Raw genomic sequence first — 27,659 nt, forward strand, 5'->3', positions numbered from 1 at the left:
ATGTATTTTGCTTTATATGCTACTTGTTTAAGAAGGGCACGGGGTCAGAGGCATTTACTGTTGATGGCTGGAATAATTGGAATATAGGAGAGAATGCACTTACATTTGGGTTCCAAGGCACATATTACAGCTCAAGAGAGATACATTGCCTTTATAAATCCTAAGGTAGGAATTGATTATAATATTCAGAAGTGGAGTGATGAGGATCTTCGACTTTATAAGAAAAGGTTGACTTATTCACTTAGGTGTATCAAGTTTCTTTTGCATCAAGGGTTGGCATTTCGTGGACATGATGAAAGTGAAGAATCTAGCAACAGAGGGAACTTCATTGAACTTTTGAAATTTCTTGCCGGAAATAGTGAAGAAGTAAACAAGTATGTTTTGGACAATGCTCCAGGTAACTGTACATTAACTAGCCCAGACATACAAAAGCAAATTATTCACTGTTGTGCCCTAGAAACTAGAAAGAAAATAATTGAAGAACTTGGTGATGAGCCCTTTGCAATTTTAGCAGATGAGTCTAGTGATATATCACATAAAGAACAACTAGCTCTTTGCTTGCATTATGTTGATAAACTGGGAAGGCCATGTGAGTATTTTATTGGAGTTGTTCATGTAGATGATACTACTTCTTTATCACTAAAGAATGCAATTGAAGCTTTACTTGTTAGTCATGGCTTGAGTTTGACTCAAATCCGTGGTCAAGGATATGATGGGGCTAGCAACATGAAAGGAGATATTAAAGGGTTGAAAACACTGATCATGCAAGAATCACCTTCTGCTTATTATATTCATTGTTTTGCTCATCAACTCCAATTGGTTCTTGTTGCTGTTGCTAAGGGAAATACTGATTGCAGTTCATTTTTTGATCAAGTATCTATCTTGTTGAATATTGTTGGAGTTTCTTGTAAGCGTCATGACATGCTTAGAAATGCTCGGCTTGAGAATGTGAAGAAAGCACTTGACTATGGTGAAATTGTATCTGGAACTGGATTACATCAAGAGATGGGTTTACCTAGGCCTGGAGATACTCGATGGGGATCTCATTATAAAACTATATGCAGTGTAAGGAAAATGGACCCCTGGCCCATTTACTTTGGATTTTGGTGTTTGATGACCAACACAACCAAATTGGACTAATGAATTTGCAAGTGTTTATTTTGTAGTTCAATAGGGTGCAAGACGTGACTTGGACAAAGGCGACGTGATGATCCGATGATCAACACCTTAAGCAAGACCTTAGGAGCACAAGAAAAAACCCAAGATATCAAGCAAAGTCCAAGCATGAAGATAGGAACCAAGCCGTACGCAAGATCATGAAGAAACGAGCTCGCAGAGACGACCGGACGCAAGGACCGGACGCTGGAAGCACGACCGGACACTAGACCAGAGGCTCGGCAGACAGGCGACCGGACACGAGGACCGGACGCAGACGGCAACCGACCGGACACGGGGCACGCAGCGTCCGATCGAGTACAGAGAGGTTCTAGGTGCGCGAAACTACGACCGGACGCGTCCGGTGGCAGGCGACCGGACGCTGGCAGCGTCCGATCGGTGGTTCGCGGCTGCAACGGTCGGGACGACCGGACGCGTCCGGTCAGGACGATTCAGCGTCCGGTCAGTAGCAGAATTGCGGGAGTTCGACCCCAACGGCTACTTTCTCTGTGGGGCTTATAAATACAACCCCCAACCGGCCGTTTGAGGTGTGTGGAGCTGAGGAAACATACCAAGGGTGTTGATACACCATTTTAGTGATCTCCACATGCATAGTGCTTAGTGTTTTATTAGGTTATTAGCATAAGTGCTTTGCGAAGTGCTTAGGTTGATTAGACCACCGCTTATGCGCTTGCTCTAGGTGTTTGCCTAGTGTTTAGTGAGGTTTGCATACCTCTTGCCACCCCGTGCTTGCGAGCACAAGTGTTGTACATCGGAGGGGCTTGAAGTCTTGCGAGATCACACCAACCGCGGTTGTGGTGTGGCCGCCACCGTGTACCGGAGGGAACAAGGCCCGCGGCATTTCGGCCAGAAGCTTGATAGTGAAGACGGCGGGGAGCATCTGGGAGAGGCTTGCCGTGAGGCACATCGGAGACCCACTTGCGCGTGGGGAAGGCCCGAGGCTATCCACGGAGTCACCTGACCGGGAGCTTGGCCCTTGCGAGGGATTCCTTGCGAGGGGCTCCAACGAGGACTAGGGGGAAGCTTGCGCGCTTCTCGATACCTCGGTAAAAATACCGGAGTCATCGACGGGAGTTTGCATATCTCTACCTTGCTCTTTAGCTTCCGCATTTACATTGATTACTTTACTACGTTTGCGGTAGAGATAGCAACACACTAGAAAAACCATAGTTGCACATCTAGATAGCTTATCTATTGCATAGGTTTTGCTAGGGTTAGAAAATAAGGCCATAGTTTAGAGTTAAAATTTTAAGTTGCCTAATTCACCCCCCCCTCTTAGGCGTCACGGTCCCTTCAATTGGTATCAGAGCCGGTTGGCTCATATTTGGACCTTTGGCTTAACCGCCGTTGAGCCGACGCTATTGTAGAGTGGTTGGGATGGATACCGCTAGGCCTCCACAATTTGATGGCACTAACTTCCTTTACTATAAAGCAAGAATGGCTTGCCACCTTGAGGCAGTTGATTTAGGTGTATGGAGAGTCACTCGTGACGGGATGAAACCCATTAAGAATCCCGAAAAGCCCACAAAGAGTGACGAAAAAGAAATGCATTTTAATGCTAGAGCTAAGAATTGCTTGTTTGAATCTTTTAGCATGGATGTGTTTAACCAAGTGTTCACATTAAATACGGCACATGAAATTTGGTTAAAACTCCAAGAGCTCCATGATGGTACAAGTAATATCCGTGAGCAAAAACATTGTCTAGCTAAGCAAAATTATGATTCCTTTGCTATGAATGATGATGAGCTTGTTCGTGATATGTATTCTCGATTGAATCTAATTATCAATGAGCTCCATTCAATAGGATTATTAAAGCTAGATGATGCCGACATCGTGAGGAAGATCATCTCTGTTCTACCACAAAAGAAATATACAAGCATCATCACCATCCTTCACAACATGGAGAACTTGAGCACCATGACCCCGAGCATTGTCATTGGCAAGTTAGTGGCATTTGAAATGTCACGTAAGATGGGGCAAGAAGAAGCTTCTTCATCAAGCAAAGGCAAAGCTCTCGCTTCTAGCGAGAAGAAAAAGATGAAGGGCAAGAAAGTTGAGTCAAGCTCAAGCTCAAGCTCCTCAAGTGAAGAAGAAGAAGATGAGGATGATGATGATGATGAAGATTCAAGTAATGATGATCAATCTTCCTCCTCCACCTTCGATCTTGATGAAGAATCAATCAAATTAATCAACAAGGTGGAGAAGATGATCCAAAGGCTCAATGTCAAGGGTGTGCCCATCCAAATTCAAGATCTCATTTTCACCAATCAAAGAAATGAGCAAAGAAAGAAAGGATGCTATGGATGCGGCGAGTTGGGACACTTTGTGGAAGTTTGTCCAAACAAGCCCACACCCAAGACAAAGAAGAAGGCGTGCAAGAACAAAGCCCTCACAACAATAAGGTCATGGGATGATTCTTCAAGTGAAGAAGAAAACCATCACAAGAGGCGAGGTCACAAGCACTCATCATCAAGCTCTTCTCGTGTGTGCCTTATGGCACGAGGTAACGAAAGCTCATCCTCTAGTGAGAGTGATAGTGATGATGATTTGCCTTTTTATAATACAATTGTGCAACAAAATCTTAAATATGCTAAAGTTTGTACTAGTCAACAAAAGAAGCTCAAAAATTTAAAAGAAGAGCTATGTAGTTCACAAGAAGCATACAAAAATTTGCTTGAACAATATGAAAACTTTGCAAATCTCAATGTTGAACTATCTACTAAAATTGAGCAACTTGAGGCTAGTGCAACAACAAATGCATGCACAATCAATGATGAGCAACTTTTAAAGAAAAATGAAAAATTAAAAGAAAAGTTAGCTAGCTCACAAAATGATTATCAAAGTTTGCTTGCTAAAATGGAAATAATGTGTAAACATTGTGATGAGCTAACAAATAAAGTTGCTAATCTTGAGGCCGTCAAAAATACCCCCACCAAGGCATCTAAAAAGAAAAGATCTATCATTAAAAAGGATGCCTCTACTTCTTGCAATGATTTATGTTTAGACTCACCTTTGTGCAACCAAGTTTGTGTTGAGAAAGTTATTGTAGATACATGCACACAAGTGGTTGCAAAGGAGAATGAGCAACTCAAGCAAGAAGTAGCTTGCCTCACCAAGGACTTGACTCAAATGAAAGGCAAGGCGAAGCAAACCCAACTTCATCAAGATAACACCATCAAGGGAGTGAAGAAGCTTGATGAAGGACAAACTGTGGTTTGTTACGTGTGCCACAAGGAAGGTCACAAGTCCTATGAGTGCAAGGTGAAGAATGGGGGAGGAGCAAAGAAGAAGGAGAAAAAGCAAACAAGCAAGCTCTTCAACACCTACACCAACAAGGTGGACAAGAAGGCCTCCACACCTTATCTCTTGAAGAAGAAGAAAAATGACAAGGTGGTGGCCATCAAGATGAACAAGCAAGCCAACAATGGGGTCAAACGCTTTTGGGTGCCAAAAGAAATCATTTCAAACATGAAGAGCACCAAGAAAGTTTGGATCCCAAAAGGGAAGTGAGAAGTCCGTCGGAATTCGGGGAATTTGGAGACTTGGCAAAGTATGGGTGCATTTAATGGGGTGCATCATGATGGACAAAGTCATTGCCAAGTAGGTTAGTGAATACTATGGACCCAAATTCCCCTTCCCATGTTAGGTAACTAGATGTCATTACTTCCAATTAGTATTCATTTCAAATGGCTTTGTCTTTCAATTGGTATACTCTTAAAGCATCTAGTTATCTTTCATGCCTAATGTTTGCATTTACATGCTCACATCTTTTGTTATGCATTCAATAGGTATATCATGTGGTAGGCTTGCTCGGTTACATTATCAACCCTTGGAGCAAACCTACATGGTTTAAAATTGTTTAGGAGCACGGCACATAGCTTGTTTTACAATTAATTATCTAATATGTGCCAAAGTCCAAATTGTAGATAATCTCTCCCAAATATCATCTTTCAAATGGTATTTTGATTCTTAAATCAATGTGCACAAATTTTACAAGAATTCAACACTTGTGTGCACAAATTTAGAGGGAGCTTAATCTACAACTTGGATGCTTGGAGACTAACACTTGTTCAAATAGTATCAATCCTTTCAAACCTATCACATGTGTAGTAGTCTCATTGTAAGGAAATTGGAGTCCCCGGAGTTAAGCATCATTCTTCAAATTGACTTTATCATGTTGATTTCATTTCATATTTACATGCTTTCTCCATGCATTATATAGATTAAACTCTCTTGAACAATAAATTGCTAACTATGCATATGCTTTGTTTTCTATCATATGTATGCATATATTTAGGGGGAGCTTATTCTATATAATATGAGAGTCAAATTTTTGTGATCCATTTCACTCTACACACAAAGGATCATGAAATTTGACCCTCCCTTGTGCTACTAATGTCTTCCTTTTCGGTGTTTGATGCCAAAGGGGGAGAATTTGAAGGACCAAAGGCAAGCATCAAGTTGATGTCTACAAGTGGTAATGGTCCGAGAAAGGGAGGAAAGTGAATTATGGATTAGTCTATGTAGTGGGAGAATTTATTTTAGAAAGCTAGGCTTTAAATCCATAATATCATATGGGGACATTTAAAAAGGGCAAGACAAGCTTTTAAGTAAAGTTTCAATTGGTATCTATCAATTAGTATCATATAACCTTGCCCTTTGCAGTGTATCCTAGCAAGTAGGTAGTTTTTAACTTCTAAATTCTTATTATTCGCTTGCTTTGGTCGTGTTGGCATCAATCACCAAAAAGGGGGAGATTGTAAGGAAAATGGACCCCTGGCCCATTTACTTTGGATTTTGGTGTTTGATGACCAACACAACTAAATTGGACTAATGAATTTGCAAGTGTTTATTTTGTAGTTCAATAGGGTGCAAGACATGACTTGGACAAAGGCGACGTGATGATCCGATGATCAACACCTTAAGCAAGACCTTAGGAGCACAAGAAAAAACCCAAGATATCAAGCAAAGTCCAAGCATGAAGATAGGAACCAAGCCGTACGCAAGATCATGAAGAAACGAGCTCGCAGAGACGACCGGACGCAAGGACCGGACGCTGGAAGCGCGACCGAACACTAGACCAGAGGCTCAGCAGACAGGCGACCGGACGCGAGGACCGGACGCAGACGGCAACCGACCGGACGCGGGGCACGCAGCGTCCGATCGAGTACAGAGAGGTTCCAGGCGCGCGAAACTACGACCGAACGCGTCCGGTGGCAGGCGACCGGACGCTGGCAGCGTCCGATCGGTGGTTCGCGGCTGCAACGGTCGGGACGACCGGACGCGTCCGGTCAGGACGATTCAGCGTCCGATCAGTAGCAGAATTGCGGGAGTTCGACCCCAACGGCTACTTTCTCTGTGGGGCTTATAAATACAACCCCCAACCGGCCGTTTGAGGTGTGTGGAGCTGAGGAAACATACCAAGGGTGTTGATACACCATTTTAGTGATCTCCACATGCATAGTGCTTAGTGTTTTATTAGGTTATTAGCATAAGTGCTTTGCGAAGTGCTTAGGTTGATTAGACCACCGCTTATGCGCTTGCTCTAGGTGTTTGCCTAGTGTTTAGTGAGGTTTGCATACCTCTTGCCACCCCGTGCTTGCGAGCACAAGTGTTGTACATCGGAGGGGCTTAAAGTCTTGCGAGATCACACCAACCGCGGTTGTGGTGTGGCCGCCACCGTGTACCGGAGGGAACAAGGCCCGCGGCATTTCGGCCAGAAGCTTGATAGTGAAGACGGCGGGGAGCATCTGGGAGAGGCTTGCCGTGAGGCACATCGGAGACTCACTTGCGCGTGGGGAAGGCCCGAGGCTATCCACGGAGTCACCCGACCGGGAGCTTGGCCCTTGCGAGGGATTCCTTGCGAGGGGCTCCAACGAGGACTAGGGGGAAGCTTGCGCGCTTCTCGATACCTCGGTAAAAATACCGAAGTCATCGACGGGAGTTTGCATATCTCTACCTTGCTCTTTAGCTTCCGCATTTACATTGATTACTTTACTACGTTTGCGATAGAGATAGCAACACACTAGCAAAACCATAGTTGCACATCTAGATAGCTTATCTATTGCATAGGTTTTGCTAGGGTTAGAAAATAAGGTCATAGTTTAGAGTTAAAATTTTAAGTTGCCTAATTCACCCCCCCTCTTAGGCGTCACGGTCCCTTCATGCAGCATCATTACTATGTATGAATCAATCCATGATGTACTGGTTAATCTTGGGGATGATCCGACATATAAGGATGATTGGACCAAAATACATTTTGTGACTGGAGCATTTGAGACCTTTGAGTTTATTTTCTTTGCACACTTAATGTATATTATTCTTGGATACACAAATGAGTTATCTGAGTGTTTGCAAAGAAGGGAGCAAGATATTCTTAATGCAATATCACTTGTTAACGTGGCAAAGAAAAAAATGCAAGAATTGAGGTCTGATGGTTGGGATAATTTTCTTGAGAGGGTCACTTCATTTTGTGATAAACATGGTGTTGATGTTCCTGCTATGGATGGTGATTATGTTCCTTACGGCAAATCAACAAGGAAAGCTCGTGCTCGAAAGCAAACCAATGATGACCACTTCAGAAGAGAAGTATATATTGGTGTCATTGATCAAATAAGTCAAGAACTTGATAATCGGTTTGATGAGATTAATATGGAGTTGTTGTCTTGTATGGCAACCTTCAATCCTTCTAATTCATTTGAGTATTTTGATGCAAAGAAGCTACGCAGACTAGCTGAGTTCTACCCAAAGGATTTCTCAAATAATAATTTGCTCAGATTTGAATTGCAGCTAGATAATTATATTGATGACATGAGGCAGGATGATAGATTCAAAGGTCTAGAAAATATTGTTGATCTCTCAGTTAAGCTTGTTCAAACAAGGAGGCATAAAGTGTATGATATGGTTTATGAGCTTCTCAAATTGGTATTGCTTCTACCCGTGGCAACGGCAAGTGTTGAAAGGATATTTTCTGCAATGGTTTTAGTGAAAACAAAGTTACGAAATAAGATGGGAGATAGTCTTTTGGATGATTGTCTAGTCACTTTCATTGAGCGAGACATTTTCTTTGAAGTTGATGAAGATGATATAATTGAGACATTTATGTTCCTTCGAAAGCGTCGAATAAAAACATCAGCAAAATAACATAGTAAGTCTTTGGTACTCTATTATGCATATATTTCAATTATCGGTATGGCTTTTGAAACTATTTATATTGTATTTAGTGGATATGGTGTCTACTTAATTCATAAATTTAAGCCTTATTACCGAATTGCTAAATGGATTTACCGAATTGTGTATGAAATTTTTGGGGAAGCATACCCTCACCTAAAATTCTAGATTCGCCACTGATCATGAGTAGATAAGCGCGGTGTGTGCTTGGCGGCCATTCATCAATGAGATAGGTATGTACTGTCAGAAAATGATCTTCAAACTCAGGAGGACTATCATGATGAAGATCAGAATGACAAGGACGGTGGCACACATCACCACGCCCCTTTTTTTTTTTTTCCTGTTGGCTTGATCGTATCGATGATGTTTACTCTCGCAACAAAACAGCATCACCGGTTTATATCGAGCGAACGGACATTCTGGCGGACCAAGATATTAGACTGCAAGGTTCAGGTACTGATGCAGCCATCAAATTTTCTTTATTTCAAGAAACACTATTGGGTACTACATAATGCATAAAGTACAGCTAGCAGTAATGCGGAGAGAGAGAGAGAGGGATCATAAAGGCACAAGACAGTGCCTGCGGTAAGCAGTAAACTGAAGGGTTGGTTAAAAATTTACTGCCCCAGTCGTGGAAAGTCATCTTTTACAAACAGGGAAATAAACGCAGGGTGGTAGTATGTTTTAATGACAATCAGGATATTTAGAGATGATAATATACCAGCTAAAAAGGTGAAATATTTGAATCGCATGATTTCCACCAATGACAAATTTATGGGTACCCTGAAGGCATATAACAAAGGACCGAATGTCTACACACTTAAATCCATTCTACCGAAATGTATACAGCAGAAACATTACTACTAGTGAGTGTAAATATGATTCAAGGATGAAACCTTTTGCAGTTGTTTGTAACCCTCCTCGACTGAAGCTGCAACGTTCTGTATGTTGTAGTCTATCCGATCGATGATGGTTCCCTGTTTGAAGTAAGAAATCAAGAGCCTGGTCCCAGCTAGTTATCTAACACCAATCATTGACAATTAATCGGGGTTTCATGTACCTGATCAATCACGAGAACGGAAAGATCCTTCATGATCTAATCCCAATAGAGAAGAGATACAAGGGGCAATGCGGATCTTGGCGGCTTTTGCGCGGGCTTCGGGTTTGGTCACAAACTTCTCCAAATGTGCAATTTACCCCGTGGCCTGTTCTTCTTTGCAACTGGAAGGACTGCTAGATGTCATCCCTTGTGAAGTTAAAGCCTTCCCTTGCAAATATTTGGGCTTGCCGCTACACACCAGAGCGTTGAGGAAAGTGGATGTGCAGCCGCTAATTGACAGGATAGCCGCCAAGCTTCCTGCCTGGAAAGCCAAGTTCCTGGACCATTTTGGTCGCTTGACTTTGGTTAATTCCATGCTAACGTCTATGCCAGTTCACTTCTTAACAGTTTTTGCTCTAAAAAAGTGGGCAATAAGGAAGATTGATAGCATTAGAAGATCGTTTCTGTGGAAGGGAGCAGCTTCAGCAAATGGGGGGCATTGTCTGGTTCGCTGGCCAAAAGCGACAAGACCAGAAATTCTTGGTGGCCTCGGAATTCTTGATCTGGAGAGATTTAGCAGAGCACTGCGGATGAGATGGCTTTCGCAGGATTGGGCAAGCCCAGACAGACCATCAGCGGGGACTGCTGCACCATGCGATTCAGTGGACAGGGCATTTTTTCGAGCATCAACGGTGGTCACGGTGGGAAGGGAAGATAAAGCTCTCTTCCGGCATTCGTCGTGGGATGGCCAAGCTCCCATCGATCTAGCGCCTAGTCTACTCAAGTGGCCTGGAGGAAAAACCAAACGGTACAGGATGATCTAATAAATCAAAGTTGGACAAGGGGACTATGGAGGATGGAGACCGTCCAGGAAATGGCTGAGTTTGTCAAGTTATGGGACCTGGTACAAGCCCAACAACTCAACGACCAAGACGATCAAATCCATTGGAAATGGACAGCGGATGGCAACTACTCCGCAAAATCAGCGTACTTGGCTCAGTTCATGGGGTCTTACTCGGATATAATGGCGAATTCAATTTGGAAGGCTCATGCTGAAGGCAAACTCAATTTTTTTACGTGGCTGCTAGTACAGGCAAAGGTTCTTACGGCTGATAAGCTAGCGCTGAGGCATTGGCCTTGCAACCCAATCTGCCCGCTTTGTGATCAGGATGCAGAAACAGCTGTCCATCTTTGCATTCATTTCCCTTTTGCAAAAGAAGTGTGGGGCCATGTTTAGATTGCAAAAAATTGCAACCCGATGAATAGTAGCGCTTTCGTCTTATTTGATAAATATTGTCCAATCGTGGATCAACTAAGCTCAAAAGATTCATCTCGTGATTTCCAACTAAACTGTGCAATTAGTTTTTTTTTTACCTACATTTAATGCTCCATACAAGCGGCAAAAAATTGATGTGATGGAGAGAAAGTGAAAAAACTTGGAATTTGAAGGTGATCTAAACAAGGCCTGTATGCTTGTCAAAAATTGGGTTGGAGACCACATTACTGACATTGACGGGGACGTGCAGTGCAGACTATGAAAATCTGGTGGGAGAAGTCACTACAGGGAAGATCAATAACTCAACAAAGAACAACAGCAGCCATCTTGATGTACTCAGCCTGGAACATTTGGAAAGAGCGAAACCGGAGAACCTTCGAGGGGACAACGTAGACGCCGGCTCAAGTGCTGCGGCTGATCAAGGATGAGCTGGGCCTCTTCAGTAGAGCACTGGGAAAAATACAGTTACCCCCATGAGTCCTTTCTTTTATGCTAGCTGCCTTTTGAGTTTGAGTGGTTTAGCTATGTAATAACCTTTAAGCTGTAAACTGGATTCTTGCTCCTCTCATACATGATATAGCAGTGCTCCTGCTGATTATTCCAAAAAAAAAAAATCTGTGCAAGTTCGTTGACTGATTCAATAACCTTCAAGCCACAAGCAGACAACAATAATAAACAGACTTCAGGAATCAGGAACATGTGCTGTCAAAAAGAGAATACATATAGTGATTGACACAACCATCAAATAAAAAAAAAACTCACCTGCTCAATTTCTCTCTCCCTTTCTCTAGTGAATGCTTGGCTTTTCTTAAGTTGACGTCTGAACCCTAGTGAAACCCTGCTATAACAAAATACAGTTATGAATTACATCAACAACTTATATAAACTTTAAAGAACTAGCTGCACTTCTCATCATCTGTTGGTCTGGATCTCAACAAGTATATATTCTTATAACACAATAAATTCAAACCCAACCAAATGTATCATGCATGGATAAACAAAAATTCCAAAAAAGAAAGAAATGGAAAACTGACGCAATAAAAGATAGATTGTGGAAAAGAATTTACTAAAGCAACTTTGAATCAGTTTTGGTTTACATTAACCAACCATCTAACACCGTTAGTCACTTAGTCCTTCATTGCAGGACTATATTCTGGATGGTGAATGCCGGGTTGTGCTGTTATGTTTAATTGGACAAATGTAGTTTGCTACAAGGAAGTGACAGAATCTTCTTGGATTTTACTCACATATATCATATACAGTATATATTACTAGTCAAGTGCCCATCTCTTGCAATGGACCTCAAATAACGATACCACAGACTATAATGAAATGGAGTGGACCATGCCCTGTTCAATCAGTTCAAAGTTCCTAGGTAGAAGGACAGGGGATATTCTAGGATATGCATGGGTAAGGACCAGGTACTACCCTGGTGCTTGCCATATCCAATCTTATTCCCCGTTCATGATCTATTTTATGCTATCCAAAGCATGTGCATTTACAGTCAAAAAGAAAAAAAAAGGTGTGTGTGTTGTAGGCTGGGAAGTGTTCTCCATACACAGATGTGGACATCAACCGTGCTAATATAAGGTTTGAGGGAGGCATAATACATAATTATCCATCTCCACCAACAAATTTAAAATCAGCATCCAGCCACAGAAACAGCATGGAGGGAGAGAACTGAGTTACCCATATCGACAACCCGATTTCAACAGACTCACTTATGAACTGTATAACTAACCCAAATAAACACAAACTGTTAGAGTAAGGGCCTATTGGGCCTTAGCATTAGGGTTAATTAGTCGCTTGCTTAGGGGCCAAGTCCGACCTCTCTATATAATGGGAGGAGATGTATCAATCTAATCAAGCAAGAGATTAGAAGGAAATCCCTTCTCTCTTGCCGGCCGTGGGCCAAGCCCCGCGGCCGGCCTCCCCCAGCGCCCTTGCAGCCCTAGCCGCCGCCATGAACAGTACCCGCGGTACTGTAGCACGCCGGCCGCCGTCACTCCCCTCGACTCTCTCCTCTCAATCCTAGCAGCCACATAACATCTGGTATCAGAGACCATGGCCGGATCCTACGCCGCCGTGCCCTTCTCCACACCGCCCGGCGCACATCCCTGGGCTGCGCCGGCCCTGTTCTCCGCAGCGCCGCCGGCCGGATCCTACACCACCGTGCCCTTCTCCACACCGCTCGGCGCACATCCCTGGGCTGCGCCAGCCCTGTTCTCCGCAGCGCCGCCGGCCGGATCCTACGCCGCCATGCCCATCTCCACGCCGCTCGGCACACATCCTTGGGCTGCGCTGGCCCTGTTCTCCGCAGCACCGCCGGCCCTGTCCTCCGCAGCTTCGCCCGTGTTCACCACCGCCACAGCCACTGTGGTGCCCTTGCCTGCGCAGCAGCCTGCACCTTCCACAGGTGCCTTCGGTGAGTGGATGGCGACCTTCGACCACCTGCAGCGCCAGATGGACGTCCTCGCGACCCTCGTCCATAACATTGAAGCACAGCCGGCGTCGGTGCCGAGCAGCAGTCCCACGCTGCTTTCCACCTCTCCTTCACTGATCCCGTCGTTCACCACCCCTAGCCCCGTGCCGCCACAGCAGGACAGCGATGGCGTCTTTTACGGGGGCGTGGATGGCATCCAGGCATCGGCGGCGCAGCTGCAGGCGGTGGCGCATTGCCTCCTAGCGCGCCGGCAAGGACGACAACACCCCATCTTCAAGCGGCGGCGTCCAGTCGTCCCTACAGCAGCAGCCTTGCAGCTCACGGAGAGGAAGGCGATTGCGCGGGCAAGTGCCTGCAAGGTGTTTGCGGCGGTGCGGCTGCAGGCTGCGGCGCGTGGCCTCCTAGCGCGCCGGCGGCTGCAGAAGATGCGCTCACCTATGCACGAGGCGACCTTGACGGCGGTCGACCTCAGCATAGGGGAGCGCGACCTAGCATGGTCAGTCGACCTCGCCTGGTCGGACGACCACCAGCAACCGCGCCAACCTGCTGTTGTCTTCAGGCGCAAGCATGGTGTTTTTTCCGTGGGCGGCGAACTCCAACTCTGCGGCACCGGCGATATGGGCGCAGCTTCCCTCCTTGTCACCGGCGGGGACGCACTGCCTAGCGCCATCGCATTCCGCCACCGTCCGCCACGAGCACGTCTCCGCTGGTTGCTGTTGCCACCAATTCTAGGTGGCCATACTCGTGCACCCCTCTCGTTCCGATGGTCTCCATGGGATCCAAGTGGCTACACACGTGCTGGTCCAGCAAGCGGAGGGTGCCCGCCGTATCTTCAGGAGTCAAAAATAAAGAGTCGTAGTCTTCTTCAGGTCAATAAAATAAGCCGAGATGTAAAAGGCTTATTTTTAGGTATTAGGGTTGTGTCTAGTGGAGGCATCGTTAGTGTCATCGTTAGATTGCAGCTCGAGGACGAGCTGCATGTCCAGGTGGGGTGTAGTGTTAGAGGAGTCAAGGGCCTATTGGGCCTTAGCCCATTAGGGTTAATTAGTCGCTTGCTTAGGGGCCAAGTCCGACCTCTCTATATAATAGGAGGAGATGTATCTATCTAATCAAGCAAGAGATTAGAAGAAAATCCCTTCTCTCTTGCCGGCCGTGGGCGAAGCCCCGCGGCCGGCCTCCCCCAGCGCCCTTCAGCCCTAGCCGCCGCCTGTGAACAGTACCCGCGGCACTGTAGCACCGCGGGTACTGTAGCCCGTCGGCCGCCGTCGCTCCCCTCGGCTCTCTCCTCTCAATCCTAGCAGCCACATAACACAAACACAGGCAGAACTTTGTTGTTATTATTTCGTCTTTTACCTGTCATTTTTCGATTTCTGTTTATGCACATAGAGGGAAGCATGTCCTTCATCCCCCCCCCCCTCCCACCCAAAACAACAACGCAGCTAGCACTCCGCTTGTTAATATCTAATAGGCAGCTAACATCTCATATCTAATAAAGAATGACTCATAGTGCACCAAATTTGATATAAGTTAGTATAGGCACTCCTCGTGCTAATATGAAATATGCAGAGATAAAAAGAATCGCCACAATCAGGTACACAGCATGTAAAGACCAAAATTAAACATACCACATCCTCAAACTCATCGTCTTCAAATGTAGACTTCGTCCCATTTATATTCATTTCCAAATCAACACCGTCCTGACCCTACAGGGGTATTCATCAACAAAGCATACGAGTCAAGGTTGGACAAGCATTCTATCAGCACCTAATTATCTGATGACAACAGAAGAGGATCTCTTTTTGTTGGCGAAGCTGCTTTAAATATGACGACTGTTTTTTTCGGAACTCCATTGACAGGTTTTGCAGGTCCGTAGCAAGAGAACGCTGCACATAACAGCCATGTCCGTCAAACGGGAAGAAAAAAAGAGAGAGAACAAACTGTCACTCTTTAACTTGTAACTGCCAATGATAAATAAGGTTCTATCATCACCTGGACATTCTTTTGGACATTTGAATCCTCTGATGAATCTTTCATGGACAGCTTCTGCAGCCTCTTCTCGGACCTCTTCAGCAAGTCCGTTATCTCATATGTGAGAACCTCGATTGCTCGCTGATCGTCCCTGCCATCGCCAAAGGATGGCATCAAGGCTTTGGTATGTGCCTTAGCCAACTCCACCATTTTCGTCCTTGCCCACTGCATGTTTGCAGATATCTCTTCGGAAACATCCACCCAGGCTGGGGGTAGCTTGACTGTCACAGCACCTCTACTGGAACACAGAAACCAAATGTCAGTGCTGCATAATTCATCTTATCAGCAGTGAGGCGTCCAACCAGTGACACAGCAATGAAAGTAGTTAACCTTCGGAACCCACCATTACTGCTTACTGCCTAAGCCACTGATCACTGATCAACATGTTATAATAAGTCTTTCATCGCTCAATCTACAGTGGAAATTCCCATTCCCTAGCAAGGGAAATCGCCTGTATGCTACACAGGTCGCTGCCTCGTAGTAATGAGCTAATCCGCAAAGGCTTGATTAGACCAGACAAACTAATGGGCGAGTCTAGTGAACTGCAATTCCAACCAATTCATTTGAATCACAGGTCAATTAGCCCACTCTATTTGTTAGCATGGTCAAATGCCACTCGGTCTAGTTAAGAAACTCCCATCTCGCAACCCCGCGTCGCAGCTAGCTACCTCTACTGATTCCCACGTACCCACACGGGGCACAGACCAGACAAGATGCGAGAGGGGTGTTGGAGTCGGATGGGGTGGTGGCACCTGGAGGCGGAGGGGTCGTCAGTGCTGAGGGGAGCGTAGGGGCGGTCGGAGTGCAGCAGCGAGGCCATCTCGATCACCGGCCCTCCCCCTCCCCCGCCGGACGGCGCCGGCGCGCGGACGTGCCGCAGCGCGTCGCGGTACTTGCGGTAGAGCGGCGTCCGGTTCCGCGTGGCCATGCCGCGGGCGCGAGTGGCCGAGCGCGTGAGATCTCGACGGCGGCGAAGGCATTGAGGTGGGCCTCGGATTGAGCGACGCCGTGGGGGGACGACACGGTGGGAGACGAGTCGAGCGTCATTCCCTTTCCCTCCACCACCAAGGAGGAAAGCAAGGACGATACGAACCGGGCCGGGCCTTTGGGCTATGTTTAATGGGCCTACATGGGCTGTCAAGGAGTAAGTGTGTGAGATGGGTTAGCTGTCTAATGGGCTATCAAGGTGCAATGCTTCTTTGTTGTTGTTTTTTTAATTTCATTCATGAAGACCGAAGCTTCTTCCTAGTAGTCCTAGATGAGAGAAAGCGAAAGCTTCTGTTGCATCCCACAAGAATTCTGCAGAATCTTGGTTCTACTTTTGGGCTTGTTTCTGTTCATAATATTGGCAAATTGTCGACTTTCCCGGTCTCTCATCCTCTGTTGAATTGCCATTTTTGTATGAACGAGGAAGGGACTGATGCAACCTATATATATATTTTTTGCAGTGTACAGTGAGTCAGCATATTGCACAACCAGAAGAAAGCAGATGGATTTGAGTTGCTTTCAAGCTTTCATCAATCCCTCTCTGTATGTGTGAACATTGCACAACCAGAAGAAAGCACATCGGTCTGGATTGAAGCTTGCACCGATCCCTGAAAAGTGAAAACCAATACATTTGGAACACAACAACAGCATTTGTCACCCGTCTGACACGATCATCTTATATATGCATCTCACTCATCTGAAGACAACCTAATGCAGTTCACTCACTCAGCCGAAGATCATCTTATACAGTTCATTCATCCGGCAATCAATCCTAAACATGACAGGAAAAATTCTCACACCAAGTTCGTTCCTACTTAACAGCAACAGAAAACCAGAGCAATGGTAGCAAGAAAGACGGCGGCTCGCGCTGTTGCAAGTAGCGAATGGATGTCGGTACAGGGTGATTCCGAAGGACTGGCTGACGAGGATGGCAAGCCCCATGGATATGGCCAGCAGCGACGCGGCCCACGTGAGCTTCTCGGTGATCCGGGGAATCCTGTCCTTGAGCGCCTCCGTACACGAGCCGATGAAGACGGTGTAGCTCCCCATGGAGACGACGGTCCCGACGAGGAACATGCCGAGGAACGCGGCGCCGGCGACGCGCGACGGGAGCGCGAGCGCCGGCAGGATCATCATGAGCGCGTCCGGCTGCAGGCCGTGGACGATCCCGGTGGCGAACGTGGCGAAGTTGATCTTCGTCTCGCCGCCCGCCGGCAGCGTTTCTGTTGTAGCCGGGTGCTGGTGGTGGCCGTGGCCATGGCCGCCGTTGTCCAGCGCGACGCACGGCGTGGGCACCTCACTGGCCTAGTGCGGATGACCTCGATGTGGAGGCGGTCCCTGAGGCCGAGGAAGAGCAGGCCGAAGAGGACCTGGCCGGCGTCGTGGCCGCAGCCCCAGAGCGCGCCCACCGCCGCGCTCTCCACCCTGGACCGCCCGATGGACAGCGGCGCCAGCGCGGCCAGGTGGTCCGGCCCCGACAGCGTGTGCAGGCACCCCGTCCACGCGCTGCCCAGCAGCTCCGACCTGAACAGCGTCGTCGTGCCCGCCTTGCCGGTCGGGTGGAAGTGCGCCAGCGCCGGCGGCGCCCAGGATGGCTAGACGACCAGCGTCAGGACGATCACCGAGAGCAGAGTCGCAGTTGCAGCACAAGTCACCTGTTAGAATGCACAGCAAGGCAAACGTGTGAGCATCACATGTACGTATGTATACATTATAATAGCACAGAAAAAATGCATAGAAAAAAATGACTTGTTGAAGGAAATACTTGAGGATTATTTGCCGTCGACCGGTCATCGATGTTTCAGCATCATGTTTTTTTTTCTACTCCCTTCGTCGACGTTAGAACGTCGACATCTACGTTTCAGCATCAGGATTTTTACTTTGTATTCAGCGCTTTTATTATCTACTGTATTTTACTTAACGCATAGATGGCAGAGCTTCTGCTACATTATACTACTCTTAAGAGTATTATTCTGAGGTGTTTGTTCTTCGTTAATTTCTTTTTTGGTATTCTTTCTGTCTCAGAATTGTTGCAGAGGGCAATACAGCTGCTCTGCTCTCACTCAATGTTCCTGCTTGTCTTCATGATTGGCACGGATAACACGAACACAATGGATTGTTTCTTACGACGGAATTGAAGAGCGCGCATGGATGCAGATGCAGGGCGTGCATGCAAGAACAATTACAGGGCACGACGAAACGAAGCGCTAGCACTGACCTTCTGGAAGAATCGGCGGCTGGTGATGGAAGCGCCACCATCTTCCTCGCCATCCGCCGCCACTGACGACGACGGAGCAGCGCCGGCTGGGACCGCCGGCGGGGGGCGGTGCCTGGCGACGAGGAGCGATGCGAGGGGCGGCTTGAGCTGCCCTCCGACGCCGCGGAATATGGAGACGGAGTGCGCGAGGATGGAGAGCGGCCTATGCGCGCGGGGCCTGGCCGCGGCTGCGGTGGCGACGGGCGCGCGGCGGAGGAGCGGCGGGGAAGAGATAAGCCTTTCCATGGCGCTGGCGCTGGCGCTGCGTGCGTTCACGGCTTGGCTCGACAAGGATTTGATTTGTTTGGGCTGGGACTTGAGGGGTCCGTCCTATGGCCGCGCGGAGGCGACCGTGGCCGTTCACGTGTTGCCTGGAGATTCGTGCTCCCCGCGACGCTGCGGGCCTGCATGGGCCGCGCTTGGTTTCATTTGAAGGCGGCCGGCCGGTAAAAGCCTAACGGCAGGGCTTTGAGATACGTGTGGTGGGAATTGGCGTCTCTTTTTTCACCTCATTCGATTCGAATCGGAAAAAATACGGTAATGCTCGCCTCACCCTCTACCGCCTCTAGACGCCGCACCTCCTGGTCCACGACGCTCGTGTCCCGCCCACGACGCCTGATTCCCTTCCTCTGCTGTCTTTCTCCAGCGCAGGGGCGCCGCGTGGCGGGCATAACATTCGCCCGCCGCTGCCTTCTTTAGCGTGGGGGTTACTCGCCACGGGCATTGCACCGTCCCACCCGCTGCACCCCCCGCTCTACGCCGGCATCGAGCTCTGTGGGCCGATTAGCCTCCATTCGTCCTAGCAGCAAGGTGATATTATGCTAAAAGTACATATTGCAATATTTTAGAGGTATGTTGCAAGTGTTTTTATATCGATATTGTAAAAGTAGATTATGATGTTGCACATGTGGTAATGCTATACACTTATGTTTCAAGTCTGTTTCAAATTTTGTTGCAATTGTTTTATTTGGATGTGGCAAAGTAGATATGGATGTTGTGTATATATGCAAGTGTTTCAGATATTTTCATATGCATGTTGCAAGTGTTTCATCTGGATGCTTGCATATTTTTGCAATGACTACACACATGTTTTTCAGGTGTTTTTACAAGTGTTTAAGACGTATGTTTTAAGTGTTTCATCTGCCTCCGAATATTTCAAAAGTAGATCGGGTGTTGCATGTCCCTCCAATCTTTCTACTGTCTCGCCTCGGTGTCTCCTCCTCCTCATGGCGTTGGCTAGGCATCCGTCGCCTCCTCCACCTGTCCTCGATGCCGGTGACGTTCGAGGCAGCATGGACCTCGCATGGGTCCGTGAAACAGTGCGGGAAACAGACTGCAAGTGCGGGAGTTCGAACACCCCGTCCGTCCAAATGTCCGCGCGCTAGCAAGCCCCCCCCCCCCCCCACCCCCACACACACACACAAAAAAGGAAAGAGTTTACACATAATGTCCTTCGTCTCGGTTAAGAAAAATGTACTCGTCATGACGTGGTTGTAGCTTATGGCTCCGAAAAGGAATAAGACATAATAGAACAGCGCATATATAAATAATTAATTAATCTTTTTGTGTGACACACATATGCTCATATATATGAGTGTACACTCACTTTCAATGAACACACCGTACGTACATCCTATCTCTATAAGCATTTTCAAAAAACTGAACACTGAGTTGGACCTTAAATCTCGAGATCGGTAAAGTCATCATACGGTGTCTCGGCGGTCTCGCTGCTGACAAACAGATAGCCGACCACTGAAATAATAGCCTTGTTAAATTTTGAAATAAATAAATGAGTTAAATGCACCAGAAGTTCATTAACTTGTGAGGAGGTTTCAGTTAGGTCCATCAATTTTCAAAGTGGCTTTTTTGGTCTATAAACTTTGTATGCCGTATCACTTAGGTCCATACTTCTCCATGTTGGCTTCTCATGCTGATGTGGCATGATGACTAGGCTTCTATGTCCCACTCCCACGGATTCCACCAGGGCAACAGCGGCGTCTACGGCTACTCCTCCTATGGCTTCGACCGCCTGGACTCCAGCCACTACCAGGACCATCGGCAGCAGCACGAGCACGTGGCGCAGCAGAGCCGCCGCAAACATGCTGAGGGTGCAAGGCTTTGACCCGCCCGCTGCCGTTGGGCACGGCCTACTCCCTCTCGACGGCGACAAGCATGGCGGGCCCAGGTCCATTATCTACGCACGGCGGCCGGCCGCCTAGGCCTCCAACATGCTCTCCAAGATGTTCAACTTCCTCGTGCCGCGGTCGAGTGAAAGCTCTAGTTTGGTTTTGGTTAATTGATAAAACCCTAAATGCTAACCTAGTTTATCAAAATAATTATGAGATAGGTAGCACTACTCCAGGTGATGAAGCAATGGCGAAGATCATGACAATGGTGATGGCATGGTGATGGTCAAATGCTTAAACTTGGAAAAGAAGAAAGAGAAAAACAAAAGGCTCAAGGCAAAAGTATAAAATGTAGGAGCCATTTTGTTTTAGTAATCAAGACACTTAGTGAGTGTGATCACATTTAAGATAGATAGCCGTACTATTAAGTGGAGTGAAACTCGTATCGGAATACGGTTATCAAAGTGCCACTAGATGCTCTAACTCATTACATATGCATTTAGGATCTAGTGGAGTGCTAACACCCTTAAAAATGTTTGTGAAAATATGCTAACACTTGTGCACAAGGTGATACACTTGGTTGTGTTGGCACATCTACAAAGGAGGTGATGGCCTATTTTCTATTGCGCCGAATGCAAATTTCTTGTGGTTGGCACATTGAAGCAAGGGTGAAGAAGTTAGAAGTAAAAACGAGTTGATCGCGAAGACGCTGGCATCGGTCAACTGACCGGACGCTGGGTCTGAAAGCACCGGACCCTAGCAGCGCGCGTCCGGTCAGGTGTGGCAGAAAGGTCGCCAGTTTCGGTGTTGCACCAGACGCTGGACCTGAGATGCACCGGACGCTGGTTTCTGCGTCCAGTCAAACTGACATGGCGACACAGTGACTAGGGTTTAGCATTGGACGTTGGTCTGTGTCCGGTCAAGGTGGACCGGACGCATCCGATCGAAGAAAACCAGATTTGAACCCTTACTGTAAACGACCGGACGCTGGTGGTTCAGCGTCCGGTCAGTTTTTGTCGGAGCGTCCGGTCAATTAATAGCCGTTGTAATCTGGCGACTCAAGTTTAACTCAGAATGACACGTGGCTTACATCTGTGGACCGGACGCTGTGTCTAGGGTCCGGTCAGTATGACCGGAGCGTCCGGTCAAAGCGCGTTTTGCCCAGTGAAGGGGTATAACGGCTCTATTTGATTGGGGCTCTATTTATAGCCCCATGGCCGGCTCAAGGGAGCTCTCTTGCACATTTTCATTGACATAGCAACCTTGTGAGCTTAGCCAAAGTCCTCCCACTCATCTCCATCATTGATTCATCATCTTTATGAGATTGGGAGAGAATCCAAGTGCATTGCTTGAGTAATTGCATCTAGAGGCACTTGATATTCGTGTTGCGCTGCGGATTTTGCTTGTTACTCTTGGTGGTTGCCACCACCTAGATGGTTGGAACAGCGGTGGAGGATCGGCACGAGTTGGTGATTGTTCGTGGCCGCCTTCGGTGATTGTAAGGGGAGTTGTACCTTCCCCGGCGGAGTGCCGAAAGGTAACTCTAGTAAATTGTTTGTGTCATTGAGTTACCTCACTTGTGGGGTGGTTCTTGCGGTGTCCTATTGTGTGGACAAAGTTTATGAAACACCTCTTAGCCGCCGAACCACCAAGTGTTGGTCGACACAACAGGGACGTAGCGTGTTGGCAAACACGTGAACCTCGGGAGAAAATCGATTGTCTCTTGTCTTTGGCATTCTCTCGGTGATTGGCTATATATTCATCTTGTGATTGGTTCATCCCCTACACGTCGGTATAATCACCTTACTCACTTATTTACATTTTTACAAACTAGTTGACACAAGCTCTTTAGTGTAATTAGAATTGAGAGCTTGCTTTATTATTTATATTCATCTAGTTGAGCTCTTTAGAGTAGCAAGGTTGAGAGCTCTTAGTGAGTAATTACATAGCAAGTTTGTGTGCCTAAGTAATCATTGCAACTAGAATTGTTGGATAGGTGGCTTGCAACCCTTGTAGAGCTAGAGCAAGTTTGCATTACGCTATTTGTCATACTAATTAAATTGCTCTAGTTGATTTGTAGATTTTTAAATAGGCTATTCACCCCCCCTCTAGCCATATTAGGACCTTTCATCGGGGCCCTTCGCCACTGAGCTGCTGGCCAGCCAGATGAGCAACAACTACCCGCTTCGGGCTACGACAGCAGCAGGCCAGTCCCGGAGGGGTGGCCGGCTTGTCCGACGGCGATAAGCGGTTAGTTCGGGGCCGGCGCGACGGGTCATGCTGGCTTGGTCCTCGATGGGGACAGACATGGGCTCGTTAGGTGAAACGTTGTCCCCGAAGCAGCAGCAAGCAGCCAACTAGATGAGCGATGCAGCTCTTCCTGATGAACCCACAGCAGCAGCAGCAGTCTAGATTGTCGCCGACGTCGCCGACGCCATCGGACGTGCAGCAGCACCACAAGGCGTTCCAGGCTTTCGGCGCCACCGGGGCCCCATTCGTGGAAGGCCAAGGGCTGTCCCTCTCGCTGTCGCCGTCGCTGCAGCAGCTAGAGATGGAGAAACAGGCCAAGGAGCTAAGGGTCCAGGACGGCGTGCTCTACTTCAACCGGCAGCAGCAACATGAGGGTGGCCCGTCGGTGCAGCAACAACAGCTGCCAATGGCATTGCACGGCTAGGCGCATGTCGACTATGGCCTAGCCGGCGTCGCGGGCATGCTGCGCAACTCCAAGTACACCCGCGCGGTGCAGGAGCTCCTCGAGGAGTTCTGCAGCGTCGGGTGCGGGCAGATCAAGGGCGACGCGCGGGGTGGGCGTGGGGCCTCGGCCTCCAACCCTAACGCGAGCAACAAGGGCGGTGCCTCTAGCTCCAACGCCGCGTAGTCGCCTTCTGTCCTCGCTCCCCTTCCTCGCGTCGCTGTCCCTCGCCGACAACCGGTTCCACGGCGAGCTCCCCGTGGGGGTCCCGCTGCCGGTGAGCCTCTGCATTCTCAATCTCTCTGGCAACGCCTTCTCCGGCACCATCCCGCCTCCTCCACAGTGAGGTCGCCCACGCGCGCCGCCGCCGCGTGTTTGCCACAGCAGTAGAAGGTCCAGGAGCTTGGCGTCGTGCTGGGCCATCCACACGTACACGTGCAGCCGCGACAGGATCTTGCGGAGCGACCGCTGCCGTGGTCGTTGCCGTCTTCGAAGCGTCGTCGGCGCGGAGGCGGAGGCTGAGGAAAATGACAGAGCCGTGGCACACGCCGTAGTGCGTGATGGGGAGGCCATCATCGTCAGCACCCGCACCCGACGGTCTCCTCGGCGTGGCACGACGGTGCGTCGGCGGCGGCGGGGGGCGCTCGTGCTGTTGTCGTCGAGGCACTGGCACTCGGCATTCCCAGGGACGCACAGGCCGTACGCGCCACACGGCGTCGGCAGCTTGCACCGCTCCGAGATGGCCCTGTAGTCCGGCGTCCACGCCTTGGATCCGCTGGTCCAGTAGTACGCGCGGTGGTTGCCGTCGTCTTCGAGCGTCATCCGCGGGAGTCGAGGCGGCCATAGACTGGCAGGAACGAGAGCACGTCGGCAAGGATTCAGAAAGACAAACTCTAGTTGCCTACCGTCGGCCACCGGTCACCTGGCGTCGCTGGCGGTGCTGTTGAACCCGATATCATGGCCGCCCCTGCGCAGCGTGCTGGTGAGCGAGGACGAGTTGAGCGAGTTGGCGGACGACGAGTCGTCCGACAGGCCGGCGAGCCCCAGCAAGGCGTTGTAGTCCGACACGCTGTCCTACAGGCTGAGCAACAGCTGCTGGTTGTTGGCGCTGCCGCCGAGGCTCATGGACGGCCTGGCCGTGGGGACGAACGGCGGGTCCGCCTCGCCGTCCAGCACCTGCACCATGTCGCGCATCCTGGGCCGTAGCGCGGGTTCCAGGCTGGAGCACGCGGGCCCCACCAGCAGCGCGCGCCGCGCCTCGTCCTCGTCAAACTCCCCGCCCAGGTGCGGGTCCATGGCCTCCAGCAGCCGCGCCTCCCCGCATGATCCTCGTCGTCGGCGCCGAGGCAGTGGCGCTCGCCCACAAGCTGTTTGACAAAATGCATTGTCAAGAGCTGCTTCAGAAGGACATGTCAGCAGACCGCGTCAGCATGAGAAGTCCGCGTGGAGAAGTATGGATCTAAGTGATACGATATACAAATTTATGGACACAAAAAACCACTTTGGAAGTTGATTAACCTAACCGAAACCTCCTCACAAGTTAATAGACATCTAGTGTATTTAACTCTAAATAAATCTAGGAAAATACGAATAACCGTGTCAAGTTGAGAACTTCAACTTCGATTGACGGATTTCGCTGTAAGAAACCCAACCAGCTGAAGCAATTATATAGACTAACAATTGATGCGTGTGGCGTAGTATGCACGCAGCACGGATGCATCAGCTCAAGATTCCTATCTACTACGATCTCCTGTGACGTTATTCCTGCAAAATTCAAACAGTCACGAAGAGGGCACTAATTAAACCACTCATCCACCGATAATTAATATACTACAGTGTTTAAATATGGCTAGGTCATGTGTTACCAACCATTGCTTAATTAAGTTGATGACGACTAGAGCCTCAGTCTCTTGCCTACACGCTTCTCTTGTCCATCGAAGCCCATGCATGACCGCTTCGTTGCACGCCTAGTTCCTCCTTCCGTGCCTACCTCCAACCAACACGTACTACTCTCTGTCGACCAAACCACGAACGAATCCATCCATCCACTAGTAATTAAATCGCTGATTGATGACAATGAGTAGTATCTAGACTAGGCCCCCTCCGCTTCGCTGAAAAAATAAGTCAAAACACTGTTCTAACTGATTTGTTGTGAGAGAAAAATACTGTTCCGACTAAAAAAATAAACTGAAAAGTACGGATTATAAGACAAACGAACATGGCCTAAATTTCATTACGTTGTTTCTAAAAATAACTCGCAGATAACGAAATGCAACAAATGCCATGATGTACAGTTTTATCTCATGGGCCTCGTTTGCGTGCCCTTAAACTTGGCTTGATCCGCTTCTTTTTTCATCCGAAACAGTATTTTTCTCTCACAAATTCCTCCATGGCTTCTTATACCTGCACATTTAAATATTGCGTGGTGTCATGAAATGAAATGCTCCTGATAGAGTTTCACTTTGTTTGCAATGCGTGGGGATAAAACAAACCGATTCAAGTGAAGTTTCGTTTTGGTAACCGTATGTGCTGGATTTCATCGAGACGAAACTCATGTCCTCTTTCTCTTCGTAGTTCATGTGTCACGACACCATTTTTGATGATACGCCGCTTTGTTAAATGGGAATGAAAATCCTTTCGGAACTGTTCTTATACAGTGAAGGAAACATATTAATGCCCTATTTGACCACGTACTTAGCCTGCTCTAATTATTTTATTATTAGTGGTATAATTAATTAATCTCTCGCTCCGTTCCATTTCCAGAGATCAGAGCCTCCCGTCCGTGCCGCGCGAGGCCGCTCCCCACGGGTTCCATCGCGGCCGTCCACGTGTCTGCGCGGAGTGGCGCGGACGGCGCGCATGCGAAGGCCGCGCTGGCGGCCACTTGGCCGTAGTAGCTTTCAAACGGCTTCCGTGCTGCGGGGCGGGGGACGCCCGCGCCTTCCCGCCACTCCCTCCCCGAATTCTTGCGGCGCGGCCCCTTTACAACACGGCAATTCACCACGTGCCCCCTTTTAAGCCCTTTACAGATAGAAGATTTGCACAATAATGCCTTTGCTTTGCTTTTGCTGATGGGTTTGATTATTATTACGTAAGACAATGGATTAGGCCCTCGAGATGGAACCATCTGCCTGCCTAGTCTGTCCGCACATATGGGTTAAAGCAAAAAGATGAAAAAGGAAAGCGCTTAAACGACTTGCCAATTGCCATTTGGCTCCGAGTTGTAGGCCCTGGGAAAGGTGACGGTAGTATGTAGTACAGTACATTATTGTTTCTTTTGGTTACACTAAGAGCTTGTTTAGTTCACAAAAAGTTTCCCAAAGAGTGCTACAGTAGTCATCACATCGAATCTTGCGATACGTGCATGGAGCATTAAATGTAGACGAAAAAAACTAATTGCACAGTTTGGTTAAAAATTACGAGACGAACGTTTTGAGCCTAATTAGTCCATGATTGAACAATAATTGCCAAATAAAAACGAAAGTGTTACAGTAACCAAATTCCCAAAATTCGCGAACTAAACACAGCCTAAGATTGGCGAGGGGCGATTTTTGTCTCTTGTTAATTTCAGTACCCCTTATTACTCAATGGAATCAATGAAGTAGATCATATAGGTCCTTCTTAGTTCTTTAGAGCAGCTCCAATGTATGCATCAGTTTTGCATGACGAAATCTAGTGCATGTCAGAATGCTTTGAGATTAGTACAATGTAGGGTTCAATTTATGGCCTTGTTCGGCTTGCTGAAACTTGGCTGAAAACACTGTTCTTGCTGAAATATTGTGAGAGAAAAATACTGTTCCGACTGAAAAAAAAGCCGAACAAGCCGGATTTAAGGTAAACCGAACGTGACCTATGAGGAGAAAGCCAGTTAAAAATCTATACTCTCTCTATACGTCACTTGCTCAACGTGAAGCCCTAAAGTGTCAGCTGGCTACATAGTTTTAGGGGGTGTTTGGTTCGAGCTACTAAACTTTAGTAGCTACTAAACGGTTTAGTCACTTTTAGTAACTCCAGAGTTATTAGAGATGACTAAAGCCCTTTTAGTAGCTTTTAGTCATAGTGTTTGGTTGAAAAGTTACTAAAGTGACTAAAAGCTATTAAATTTAGTAGCTACTAGGCGAACCAAACATGCCCTAGTTTTTACTCACTTCAGTACGACTACTATGCATAATGGATTTGAGCTCTGACACACGGAGTTTGATTTCTACAACTTGCAAAGTTCGATTTTTCTATGGGCGTGGTTAGATGACCGCATCCTGCTCAACCTGGCAGGGGCGATGCACAGACGAATGATTAGGTGCATGGTTTAGTCCCCTAGCCGTGCCCGCATGATGCAAAACCTATCCTCCAGTCTCGTTGCGTGCGAAAAAATTGGAAAGTAGCCTATCGCGACAGCAAAGTCTAGCAACCAAACCAGTTGTTCAATGCTGCCATGATGCATGCATAGGAACCAAACACCGTACAC

At 47.9% G+C, this 27,659-nt stretch overlaps 2 protein-coding genes and 2 pseudogenes across 2 annotated transcripts; 2 read left to right on the forward strand and 2 right to left on the reverse strand.

The window, feature by feature from the left end:
• The first annotated feature begins 7,485 nt into the window (after nt 1–7,485).
• LOC136525508 (uncharacterized) lies at nt 7,486–9,275 on the forward strand. Its single transcript, XM_066518471.1, has 2 exons — nt 7,486–8,100; nt 9,252–9,275. The coding sequence occupies exons 1-2, from the start codon at nt 7,486–7,488 to the stop codon at nt 9,273–9,275; spliced, it is 639 nt and encodes a 212-aa protein (XP_066374568.1).
• Nucleotides 9,276–15,051: 5,776 nt separating this feature from the next.
• On the reverse strand, nt 15,052–16,060 carry LOC136525509 (tlg2p-like protein a). Its single transcript, XM_066518472.1, has 2 exons — nt 15,885–16,060; nt 15,052–15,370 (listed from the first exon to the last, which is right to left on the reverse strand). The coding sequence occupies exons 1-2, from the start codon at nt 16,058–16,060 to the stop codon at nt 15,052–15,054; spliced, it is 495 nt and encodes a 164-aa protein (XP_066374569.1).
• A 675-nt stretch (nt 16,061–16,735) lies between these two features.
• On the reverse strand, nt 16,736–18,647 carry LOC136529580 (chloroplast protein FOR GROWTH AND FERTILITY 2-like; annotated as a pseudogene).
• Nucleotides 18,621–23,380, forward strand: LOC136525510 (BEL1-like homeodomain protein 2; annotated as a pseudogene).
• Nucleotides 23,381–27,659: the final 4,279 nt, after the last annotated feature.

The sequence above is a fragment of the Miscanthus floridulus genome, chromosome 19 (genome assembly GCF_019320115.1).
Source record: "Miscanthus floridulus cultivar M001 chromosome 19, ASM1932011v1, whole genome shotgun sequence".
Taxonomy (NCBI): domain Eukaryota; kingdom Viridiplantae; phylum Streptophyta; class Magnoliopsida; order Poales; family Poaceae; genus Miscanthus; species Miscanthus floridulus.

Bases quoted from the DNA above. Each gene is read 5' to 3' on its own strand.
- LOC136525508 (XM_066518471.1), top strand. From the start codon at position 7,486: ATGTATATTATTCTTGGATACACAAATGAGTTATCTGAGTGTTTGCAA. The intron at 8,101-9,251 runs GTATTGCTTCTA...AACCTTTTGCAG, and splicing joins TTTATGAGCTTCTCAAATTG to TTGTTTGTAACCCTCCTCGA.
- LOC136525509 (XM_066518472.1), bottom strand. From the start codon at position 16,060: ATGGCCACGCGGAACCGGACGCCGCTCTACCGCAAGTACCGCGACGCG. The intron at 15,371-15,884 runs GTGCCACCACCC...TCTGTGTTCCAG, and splicing joins GACGACCCCTCCGCCTCCAG to TAGAGGTGCTGTGACAGTCA.